Here is a 12,204-nt window from a genome sequence, read left to right as displayed (position 1 = left end):
TGTGAGCTTCCAGAGAATATGATGCTGTACATACAGTGAGAGTCATGACTTTCTCACAAGGAACTTTATTCTTTGTCGCTAGAAAATTGATTTCACATGTGTTTTGAGACTAGGAAGTCTGTTTCATCTTCTGCAGTAAAAGTTAGGAGAGCTATTTTTAATTTATGTCCCATTATTTCTTTTAAATGGTGTGTATTAATTCAAAATGTTATAAATCAATTGAGGTAATGTGAGTATTTAAATTAAAAAAAAATAATGTGAAAGGTGCAAATATATGGCTTTATTTCATATCTTTTTAAAAATATTTAACAGGTGTTATTACTACTTCAATACTTGTCATCTGTGTCCAGGCTTCTGAAATCATGTTTATTGGTGGACTCTCAGCTTGTAATCCAGGATGAACTGTTGAAACCTCTCTTGGGAAATACCTTCACGATTCTCACCATTAGCTCCAAAGATGGGTTAGGTAATGAAGTACTTTGTTTCCAGTATAGTCAGACAGAGGCAGGTCTTCATTTACATACCACCTTCATTTAAATTGACAGTTGTTGTCAGGCTTAGCTATCCAGGTTTGTGCACTTGTTTAAATGGTTTGATTTTTTCCTGTATTATCTTTGCAGATGCCGAGTTAACGTCTGTACTTCATGAAACATGGGTAGACTTTTTCAACCTTCTAGCTACATTATTGTGGAAGAGTGGCCAAATATCTTTACCATCTGTGACAGCAGCCCTTGCAAATCATTGTACAGCAATAATTGGTAATAACTATTCCTGGATGGATTTTAACCTAGCAACTAATAAAAATAATAAACAAATAGAAAAGAGGGGCATTCCTGTTTAGATGCTATTAAGTAATTACCAATGGCATACTCAGAATGAAAACCAAATGTGTCCAGAGCTTGACTGGCTTTTTCCCTTAGTTGGGTTTTTATAACTCTTTCTTATCATCAGACTAACTTTTGAATTTTTTGCCAGATAAATTCACAAGTTTTGTTTGCATATATGGGTTAGTGATTCTAGTTGTAAACCTTAACCAAATATGGCATCTGTGAGTAGAGCCATTAGCACTTCATTTTTTTCCTTTTTTTTTTTAATATATATCTTACATAAAAGGAAAGCAAAGTTTTGAGGGGAGATAAGAGTTACAGGAATTCAATATTATTATACAGGGTTTTGTTTGTTTGTTTTTTAGTTATTCCTTTGTTAGTTACTTGCCTAGTCAGGGCTCTAGGTCACCAAGATTCTCTGACATGTTTCAGTACTAAAGTATGAGCATAGTCCATTCAAGCTTGTGATTTCAGCCAGGTGCATGTTAAGTTTTCTGGTGAATCCAAATCCAATTGCACATAAAGCAGCTGATAGGTACTGTTGGTATTATAATTTAAGCTGTTGAATAAAGTGAGGAGAGTTCAAAAAATTGTCGAACAACTGAGTGATTTAGTAAATGGAAATTGCTTTTTTTGGTTTATATTCAAATTAATGCAGAGCAATTAATTCATTCAAACCTATAAAACCAAACTTTTCTTTCTTAGATTTTTAAAGACTTATCAAATGCATAGGATTTGTAGAATTCCTTGTGCAGTGCACAGGTATAGCTGCTGCTTGGCTCACACACTTTCTGTGATAAGTCTTTCTGAGTTCTGAAGCGCTTAAGCTTTATTCAGAATGAAATACAAAAATTTTTATTTTTCTGTTTAACCTTTCAGATACTATTTGTGATTGTATTCATCTGTCAACCACATATCCTGCTTTATATATGGCTAGTTTACAGTTCCTCTCTGTCCTTTTGAATGAGGAAGGAAGAAGACAGCTCCAAGATAAACAGAGTATATGTCAGAATCCAACTATTAGCTTTCTTCTGGATCACGTTGAAGGATGCCAGGCATCAGTAATTCACCTTACTGCATTAATTATTCAGGTATTTAAAATTTGACAATGTGATTGCGGGATATATTTTTGCATCTTTGTATTTTGTTAAAAAAAAAGTAGTTACCTAATGAAAAATCAATTGTTTCCAGTTATGAACCAAGAAATCTTTAATTTGAGACATCTATTACATGAATTTCAAAACCTAATGTAATAAGCTGAAACAATTGCAAGGAAGCAACTTCTAGGAAGTGCCTTGCAAGGCAATTATGCTGTAACAGCATGGTATGAAATCTTATGTAGAGAAGATGATATGCAGATAGAATATGTTTGGCCACATACTGATACACTTTTTTTCCTGCTTTTCCAAACATGTAATGAGATTTTTAAGGTTCGAGACATAGTTATCCCCATTGTAAATGACAGCATTGTTGTTCTTAACAGCTGCCTTTGTAAAAATTGTGAATCAAAATGAATCATTAAGCCTTCTAGTTCATTCCCTGATACTGTAAGATCAGTGTTGTTGCACTTAAGGAGCATATATTGTATTTTTCAAGCTAGTTTTAAATTGGTCAGGTAGCGTATTTTCACTAATTCTTTTAGGAACTTGTAGCCTGACATAACATATATTGGTGACAAGATGTTTTTTCTAGATACTTATTCTGAATGTTCTGTCTTGCTTAATGTAATCTCATTATTCTTATATACTGTCCTAAATCATTCTTTTACCTCCTTTATATTTACATCCTTCACTTATTTACAGACTGTTAAAATATCTTCCATTACTTAGTAATAGGAAGTTATACATGAAATTTGTGTCTAACTTATTTTCCCTCACAAATTGGTTTATCTATATGCTCATTGTCTTTCTTTAAATTATGTGCAGTTTGTCACTGTAACAATAATAGCGATCCATGATTAGAAGTGTAGTGTTTGTCTGAAAGAAGCACATTTCATATAACATAATGTAACTTATGATTTTTGATGTTCTGGAGTCAATGTCTTGTAATGAGTTTTTAATAAGAATCATTTTTAGTACTATTTTGCTATGTAAAACATTATTTTTTTCGACAAGTATTAGTGCATATTGGATGGTGTGACCAAAATAATTCTGTCTTAGTATCACTTCATTTCCTCTCTTCCTGTGGTTGCTGAATTCTTGTAGAATAACCTCACTCCTACCAAGACTTGTCCTGATCTAGCTAACATCTGTCACATAACCTGTGTTCCTTTGCTGCTGTATTACACCACTGTGGCTCTATAGCATTTATTGGGGCATAGTACTCTGTCCACTGAGAACCTGGTGTCTTGTAGGGAGGAGAAACTTCCTAAGAGGATCTTTTTTGGCGTCGCTGTGTAGGCCACTAAAACTAGAATTCCCTATCTCTTTGGCAACTAATTTCATGTCATTTCAGTGCATAGAGATTTCCTGTGAGGACGTGATTTTCAGAGACTCTGACAGCAAAACAGGGGCACTTCACTGAAATCCCATAACTTGCTAAATATCCTGTTAGGTTTTTGTATTTAATGCTTATGTATGAGCCTAGAACTGAACTCCTTGACTCTGGCACAAAAAAATGCAATTGCATGAAAGTATGTCAGACAAAGACGTGCTGTGTTGTAAGTCACATTCCTCTATTTTCATATAAGTATACATACCTGATTACCAATCTTTGCCAGCAAAAAGTGATGGTTCTTATGGTGACAGCAGAAAAAGTCCATACAATGAAGAATTACCTGCAGCCAGGCCGATGAAAGTACATCAGACACTGTGACATAGTTTGAGTATTGTAAAGGATTCCAGCTTTTAACTTGCTCTTTAACTGTTCAGAGCTGTAGATGGACATTGCATTTTGTTCATAAAAGAGCTCAAAAGATAACCTATGCTGTCTGGGGCTTTATAATACAAGAAAGGGATATAGCTGCTATGATACCCAAAAAAGGATAACAGAATTAGGAAAGAAACAGCTTCAATTTTGTTAGAGCAAAATACACGTATTTATTTACTCCCCTCCCACCTTCGCCTATGGTGGTCATTGAGAGGCAGTTGAAAGAGGAGCCCATAGGATGTAAAGTAAGCTATTAAACAAACAAACAAACAAAAACAACCCAAAAGATTTAATTATGATCTTTCTTCAAGAGGAGCACTCAAGCAAATAATTGACTAACATAGAAAAGGCTGTGAGAGAGAATTTTAAAAAAATCAGTCATCTGTATTAATCATCCTAATTACATAAAATCTATAAAATAGGTTATACGCAGTGGCAAATGCTAATGTAGGACCCAGTCTGCAGGTATGAATGTTAGCAGACCAAGTCGTAAATTAGTATGCATTATTGCATACAACCAATTTAGTAAACACACATGCTGACTTTGAAAGGTTTTGGTGCTTTTGTGTACATAAACTTTAACCCTTGTATACATGTTTTCAAGATCAGAAGTAAAAGTACCTTTTTTTCTAGATATAAAATTTACAATGTTTTAGAAAGGCTGTGATCTCCCCTTCAGCTAACTTAGAGTAGGTGCAGACTAACATAGCTAGATCTGCTGTGGATTTGTGGGTGTGCTGGTTTTGGCTGGGACAGAGTTAATTTTCTTCATAGTAGCTAGTATGGGGCTATGTTTTGGATTTGTGCTGGAAACAGTGTTGGTAATACAGGGATGTTTTAGTTACTGCTGAGCAGTGCTTACACAGAGTCAAGGCCTTTTCTACTGCTCACACCGCCCCACCAGTGAGTAGGCTGGGGGTGCACAAGAAGTTGGGAGGGGACACAGCTGGGACAGCTGACCCCAACTGACCAAAGGGATATTCCATACCATGACGTCATGGTCAGCATATAAAGCTGGGGGAAGAAGAAGGAAGGGGGCACATTCAGAGTGATGGCATTTGTCTTCCCAAGTAACGGTTACGTGTGAAGGAGCCCTGCTTTCCTGGAGATGGCTGAACACCTGCCTGCCGATGGGAAGTGGTGAACGAATTCCTCGTTTTGCTTTGCGTTGCTTGCACGGCTTTTGCTTTACTTATTAAACTGTCTTTATCTCAGCCCATGAGTTTTCTCACTTTTACCCTTCTGATTCTCTCCCCCATCGTGATGCGGGGGGAGTGAGCGAGCGGCTGTGTGGTGCTTAGTTGCCAGCTGGGGTTAAACCATGACAATGGGACATCTTAAATTTGTTATACATCATAATTTCAAAAAAGAATTTAAAGTGTCCATTCTCATTTTAATACTTTAATACTAGTAGTTTAAAACTATAGAATCTGCTGGCAGAAGGCATTATGAATTTACACAGAGTTATTTTTTTCCATTCAACTAGTAGTTAACCATCAATTAATTATTTAAGTGTTCCCTATGATTGACATAAATTTTCTTTTTTATTATAAACTGCAATTCTTGATTGCAAAGTAAGGAAAAAATGCATAGAGGAGCATACTTCAAGAAAGAATGGAATTTTGCTAGTTTTTCAGTTAAAATTTAGAAAATAGTAAGATGAAATTAAAACTTTTAAAAAAGATACAAATATAGGACAACTCACCTTAATTATTTAATCAGTTCTAATCAGCCACATAATACTTAAAGGAAAATACCCAAGAGATTGACAGGGAAATATGTTTTTTATTACTAAAATGTTCCTAAGTACTAAGAAAAAATAAAAACAGCTAGCAACTTAATAGAGCCTTTGAGAGGATAAATCACAAAATCTACATTTTAGGTTATGCAGGATTGAAGGAACTCAACATTTTGTTTTTTCCCGACTTGTGTAAATTAGCATCAAGTTTAAACTGTAAGCTTGTTATATTTTTAACTACTCAAGCATCTAAATTCTTTAATTTGAAAAGAAACCACCACCTGTCAGTACAGAAATATAGTTAATTTACTTAGAACATTCTTGTGTTGCTGATAGCTTTGAGATTTCACTTGGCATCTAATAAAACCAGTTGTAGTCTAAATGTGAATTTTTTTTTTTTGTTAGCTATAAATGCAGAACCCAGTCCATGCTTTGGTGCTTTAATTTGGTGTTGGTTGTTCTTATCAATGAGGTTTGGTTTTCAAGTTATTAACTCACTAGTCTTCATCCCTTGACCTTTTCAGTCCTGGTTACACTGAACACTTCAATAAATGATAACCCTAGAGCATACATGGATATTTTATTGCATATTAGAATTTGAAAAATTTGTTAGGCAATTACTAGCTAGAGGACTAAAGCCAATAAAAGGTGATATAGGTGATGAATGTAGAGGTATAAAATCTATGAGGTCCTATGGCTAGGTACTCATGAGATTTCTGTCTGAAGTATTAAGTTTTTCTTAAGATGATGTATTTTTGGCTAACTTTAAAATATGTTTCTCTTTCTACTATGATCCAGCAACAGTTCTTACTTTACTACATTCTTCTGATTACAATGCGTACCATTTTCACTTATATTGGATGTCAGTATTGGAATGATATTTTAGGGAAAATTGCTAGATGGACAAAGTTCTCTAGTGGATAATATATAAAGCACAGACAACTATCTTGTTATATGACTAAATACATATTCCTGTGAAAGCACAGAGATTATATTTATGTTACTAGAAATACATTGATGCTCACAAAGGCCTCACAAAAGTAAGACAAACTACCATTTTTCTCTGGTTGGAAGAGTATCTAAAAAAAATTATCTGTGTGTCAATGATATTTTTATTCTAAAGAATTTCACTGATATTTAGGGTCTCTTCATCATTGGGTTAAAGGAAAGTGAGATTGCACTAAAGGCATGTCAGGGAATTGTCTGTGATAGCAAGCCTGAATATTAGGAAAGATCTGGAATGCCAATGCTGGGAATCTACGCTTTAGGAAGGTAGAATCTTAAGAAAAGAGTAAGAGGAGTGGGCTTAGGAGAAAAAAAAAAAAATTTTTTTTTCTTTTTAACATTTTAATTAGAAAAAATAATGAAACACTGCAATGCAGACAGACTATAAACATGAATATAGGGAGGGAGAACTCTAGATAGGAATATAGTGATGAATCATCCAAATGAAAATATAGACTATGACAACATATTTATAGATATGCATACTAAGTTTAATATGGTCACTTTTTCATTTTGGTAATGAAATTGCATTATTTGTAGGTCTGCGAAAGAAAATCTTCAAAGGACGTGCTGAAAGAAGTTGCTACAAATGCACTGCTGTCTCTGTTAGCTGTCAGTAAAAATGCCCAGAAGTGTGCTTTGGAAGGTGAGCATTTCAAAATGTATCTTAAGTGATTTATGAATCAAATGCTTGCAGGTGTTTTACTTTTTTTTAAATCATAATGATTTTTGTAAAAACAAAAGACCTAGTTTTCAGTGGCATTTTTTTGCAGATTTTTACAGAGGAAGCTTATTAATAATTAAAGTTTTCAGCTACAGATAAAATACTATGTTGTAGGCAGTCTAAAACTTTGTTGTGAAATTACAGCTCTTTGTTAGAGTGAGAAGAGACCTATGACCTTTTACTGCTGGTGGCACATTCGTCCGTTCAAAACTGGGGATTTTGCACTGGCAGTATCTTCCATGTCTTTTTTCACGCTATGCCAATACAGGTTTGTAGGTGAAAGTATGCTCTGTGTTCTCAGTTCTGGCTGTATCTAGACAAGAGAGACTTCTTTTTCTCAGCTTTGTTCTTCCCTGCCTCTTTTTTTCCTTCTTCCCATTTTACAGTTTAAGCTGGACCTTCTCCCCTTGCAATGCAACATCTTTCATGCCTAAGGTTTTTACTTTACAGTAGTAAAACAACAGTAAAAAACCTCTAATCAAAGGCTTTTTGTGCCCACTAGAACACAGGGGAGACTGGTTAATTTGCATTTCTCATGTATCATGCATTTAATACCTGGTGATCAGCCCAAGTGCACTTTGTCTTGGGTGCTTTCTCATTATTTGGATCTCTCTGTTGGTTTGTTCGGTCCTTTAAACCTACACTACACTGAAATAATAGCCTAGACATATCTGACTAATGTCTCATCCCAATAGCAGCAGAAAACTCTGAACTTCAAATCCTATGCTATATACCTACTTTCTGCTATTTCCCAGTGTATTGGTGGTCTACTCAGCCCTTGCTTCAATCAGAGTTCTTCTGTTGATGACCCACTAGATCATCTAAGACCTGACTTCCTGTGAAGGCACTACCAGTGCATGAAGTGCATCATGTTCTGTGCTAGAGCAGCCTTCAAGTCATCTTTGCTGTGATGCAACACAAATCTTAGAGAAGAGGAAGAGGAGTTCTGGGGTTCAAACCAATGTCCTGAAGATATCTGTAGCTCTAACATCACCTGTTCAGCTCTTAAGGACTACTTTTTAAGATACAAATGCAAAGTCCTGCAACGGAAAAGGAACAACCCCTTACAGCAGTACAGGCTGACTGGGGAGCTGAAAAGGACCTTGAGGTCTTGATAGGTAGCAAGCTGAATGTGAGAAGACTAACAGCATCATGGGCTGTATTAACAGGAACACAGCCAGTAGATCAAGGGGAAAGGATTATCTTTCCTCTACTTAGTACTTGTTAGACCAAATGTAGAATCATGCATCCAGTTTTGGCCCACTGCAAGAAAGACATCAACAAACTGGAGCGGGTTCAGCAGAGGCCACCAAGGTGGTTGTGTCCACCTGTCCTTAGAGGAGAAGCTGAGGGAACTGGCTGTGTTCAACCTGGAGAAAGGAAGGTTTCGGGAAGATCTAATAGCAGACTTCTCATACCTATGAGATTTTGAAGAAGACAGAGCCAGGTTTTTCACAGCAGTGAATGGTGTAGGAGGATGAGAGAGAATGGGCATAAATTGAAACGTGAGAGTCAGACTGGCTGCAAAGAAACATTTCCCCTTTGAAGGCAGTCAAGCAGTGGCTAGACATACTGTACAGTCTTTGTCTTTGGACATTTTCAAGACCCAACTGGATAAGGCCGCAGGTAAACCTTGCCTGATCTTATAGCTGACTCTGCTTTGAGCAGAAGGTTGGACTATATGACCTCTGGAGGCCATCTCTTCCAACTTGAATTATCTCTTGAGCCTATGATCATAGAATCATAGAATGGTTTGGGTTGGAAGGGACCGTTAGAGGTCATCTAGGCCAACCCACCCTGCAATGAGCAGGGACTAGATCAGGTTGCTCAGAGCCCTGTCCAACCTGACCTTGAATTTTTCCAGGGGTGGGGCATCTGCAGGGCAACCTGTTCCAGTGTTTCACCACCCTCATTGTAAAAAATTTCTTCCTTATATCTAGTCTGAATCTACCCTCTTTTAGTTTAAAACCATTACCCCTTGTCCTATCGCAACAGGCACTGCTAAAAAGTCTGCCCCCACCTTTCTTATAAGCCCCCATTAAGTATTGAAAGGCCGCAATCAGGTCTCCCCAGAGCCTCTCTTCTCCAGGCTGAACAACCCCAACTCTCTCAGCCTGTCTTCATAGGAGAAGTGTTCCATCCCTCTGATCATTTTTGTGGCCCTCCTCTGGACCCACTCCAACAGGTCCATGTCTTTCCTGTGCTTAGGGCTCCAGAGCTGGACGCAGTATTCCAGATGGGGTCTCACCAGAGCGGAGTAGAGGGGGAGAATCACCTCCCTCGACCTGCTGGCCATGCTTCTTTTGATGCAGCCCAGGATATGGTTGGCCTTCTGGACTGCGAGCGCATGTTGCTGGGTCATGTCCAGCCTTTCATCCACCAGTACCCCCAAGTCCTTCTCAGCAGGGCTGCTCTCAATCCCTTCATCCCCCAGCCTGTATTGATACTGGGGATTGCCCAGACCCATGTGCAGGACCTTGCACTTGGCCATGTTGAACCTCATGAGGTTCACATGAGCCCACTTCTTGAGCTTGTCCAGGTCCCTCTGGATGGCATTCTGTCCATCAGGCGTGTCAACGGCACCACTCAGCTTGGTGTCATCTGCAAACTTGCTGAGGGTGCACTTGATCCCACTGTCTATGTCATTAATGAAGATATTAAGCCGTACTGGTCCCAATACGGACCCCTGAGGGACACCACTTGTCACTGATCTCCATCTGGACATTGAGCTGTTGACCACTACCCTCTGGATGCGACCATCCAAGCAATTCCTCATCCACCAACAGTCCATCCATCAAATCCATATCTGTCCAATTTAGAGAGAAGGATGTTGTGGGGGACCATGTCAAAGGCCTTACAGAAGTCCAGATAGATGACATCAGTAGCTCTTCCCTTGTCCGCTGATGTAGTCATTCCATGATCTTATAATAAATTAAAGACTAGATCCCAAGAAAAGAGCCTAACTCAACGCTTTGCACTTTGAGTCGCCTGAACATTCGCTTTCCTTTGTCTCATCTCAGATGCAGCAAATCTGCTGCTGTTAGGGAAGAGTTGGGTAAGATGAATGCATGCCCTAACCTCTTGGAGCTTCAGTCTTCTAGGCAGCGTCATTGAAGATATCCTGAAGAGTTTGAGTTGCTATCCTCTTCCTCCCAAATCATCTTCCCCTTTCCATCTTATCAGTCCTTCCTTTGGACATTCCTGTCACAGGACTCTGTTGCAAGAGGACTCAAATGTATTCTTGCTTCTTGAGATCATTCAACTAGATGCGCTCCATCTCAGAGACTGTTAGTTACTTCCTGATATCAAGAAGATAACAATATAATGAACTCACAGAATTTGGACATCTGAATCCTTAAATCTCAGTTCAGGAGCATAACAGTAATCAATATCATTGCAAGAAAGATATTTTATGTTTCATAAAATATTTTTGTTTGTGAGTGAACTTCTAAATGTTAATATTTTTTTGTCTTCCAGTTGACCTGATAGACAGCTGTATAGAAAACATGAAACATATTCATGCACAGCTGAATTTGGATTCCCTAAAGCCTGGGAAAGCACAGAAAAAAAAGGTAACTATAAAAACCAAAAGACTGATTTGATAAAGCACTTCCAGCTCTTTTTTTGTTTGTTGTTTTTGTTTTTTTTTTTTTTTGCGGCAGATACTGTTGATATCTGTCACGGGTGAGACAGAGTAAATGACAACTTGTAGTGCATCTGGATACTGGGGCTTTTTTAAGATTCAATGATTTTAGATCTTTTACCAACTTGATTATCTCACACACTCACTCTCTCACCCAGAGTTACGTTCACTAGGTCTCAACTTCCCTTTCCAACATGGAGATGACTGCTGGTTCAGGAAAGTCAGGCAGAAAATCACATCAGTTTGTGCTTTGCAGCTGCTTAGTTACCAGTCTTGGGTATTACTGGCCAAAGCCCCTGGGCATGTGCTGGTGTTTGTCTCCATGCATCTCTCTGGTCTCCAGGATCATCTCCCACTTGCAGGATTGTTCCTCCAGCCAGGATCTTCACATTCTTCTTTGTGGGCCCACTTCTTTCTTTCAGAGACCGTTTCTTTTCAGGACTTCTTTTCACCACCAGCTTTTCTTTCCAGAACTCTGTTCCTGTTTACCTAATCTAAATAATCTATGTGCGAAGTACAACACATGATCAGCCTCTGAATTACTGGTTCTATCTCATGTCTTTTCATTAATTGGAGGATTCAGGACTTCCCACTTTTAGTTCAGGTTATCAGAATTAGCAACTAGCCCATTCTGGTTGAAGCCAGCAACTAGTAGGCTTCTGATTGAGAGTTCAAAAGTTCAGTTTCAGACATTCACACACATACACGTTCATCCATTAGTCACCTGTCAGTGCTCGCAAGTTATGGTATTTATTTAGCCTACAACATATCTAAGAGTACTGTATTATTTTCAAACATAGTTGGACTTTCAGCATTGACTTCATGGTCCTATCCAATCCAGCTGATTTTTCCCATCTTGTTTCCACAATAATGATTTTTCTGTTTCTCAGGTTTTCTATCAGTGTCTTTCAACTAGTGCTAGCCGTTTTTTGTCTCTTCCTGTACCAGTCAATCTCCCTCCCACCCCAAAACCAGTTCCAGTCTGCTTGCGCATGTAAGTCATAGTTTATTATTCTCTACCTTCTCATATTATCTGGCTGCCAATTCTAATTCTTTTTCTGTCCTCCTGCATACTTGGTCTGGATGTCTTGGTCTCTTGCCATCAGACACAATTGTCCCTGGCTTTAACTTCTTGTCAGAGGTCTTTCTTTTTTTTACCTCATACTTGCAGTCTTTCCACTGCCTGTACTCCCAGTTTCTTCTCTCCATTCACAATTTCTCTGTTTAGCCTTTTTTTAACCTCCCTTCCATTTGTTCAAGACTCTCACATCACCCAGCTCTTCTTTACCACATCTAGACATAGATTATTTCTTACCATCATACAACAGTTTCATAAGATTTTTGTTGCAATCTACTTGTTTTCTACCACTTTCATCTAAGAGAATTATTAAAATACAGA

At 37.9% G+C, this 12,204-nt stretch overlaps 1 protein-coding gene across 1 annotated transcript in view; it reads left to right on the top strand.

The window, feature by feature from the left end:
• The window catches only part of RTTN (rotatin), a 90,936-nt gene that overhangs the window by 66,788 nt on the left and 11,944 nt on the right, over positions 1-12,204 (top strand). The window contains 5 exon segments of the mRNA XM_050892355.1: positions 313-466; positions 621-758; positions 1,707-1,918; positions 6,979-7,084; positions 10,640-10,734. Of these exon segments, the coding sequence (XP_050748312.1) occupies positions 313-466; positions 621-758; positions 1,707-1,918; positions 6,979-7,084; positions 10,640-10,734 (705 nt within the window).

Source organism: Gymnogyps californianus, chromosome 2 (genome assembly GCF_018139145.2).
Source record: "Gymnogyps californianus isolate 813 chromosome 2, ASM1813914v2, whole genome shotgun sequence".
Lineage (NCBI taxonomy): Eukaryota > Metazoa > Chordata > Aves > Accipitriformes > Cathartidae > Gymnogyps > Gymnogyps californianus.
The sequence above is the reverse complement of the archived record's forward strand: the minus strand, read 5'-3'. Positions and strand labels throughout refer to the sequence as shown.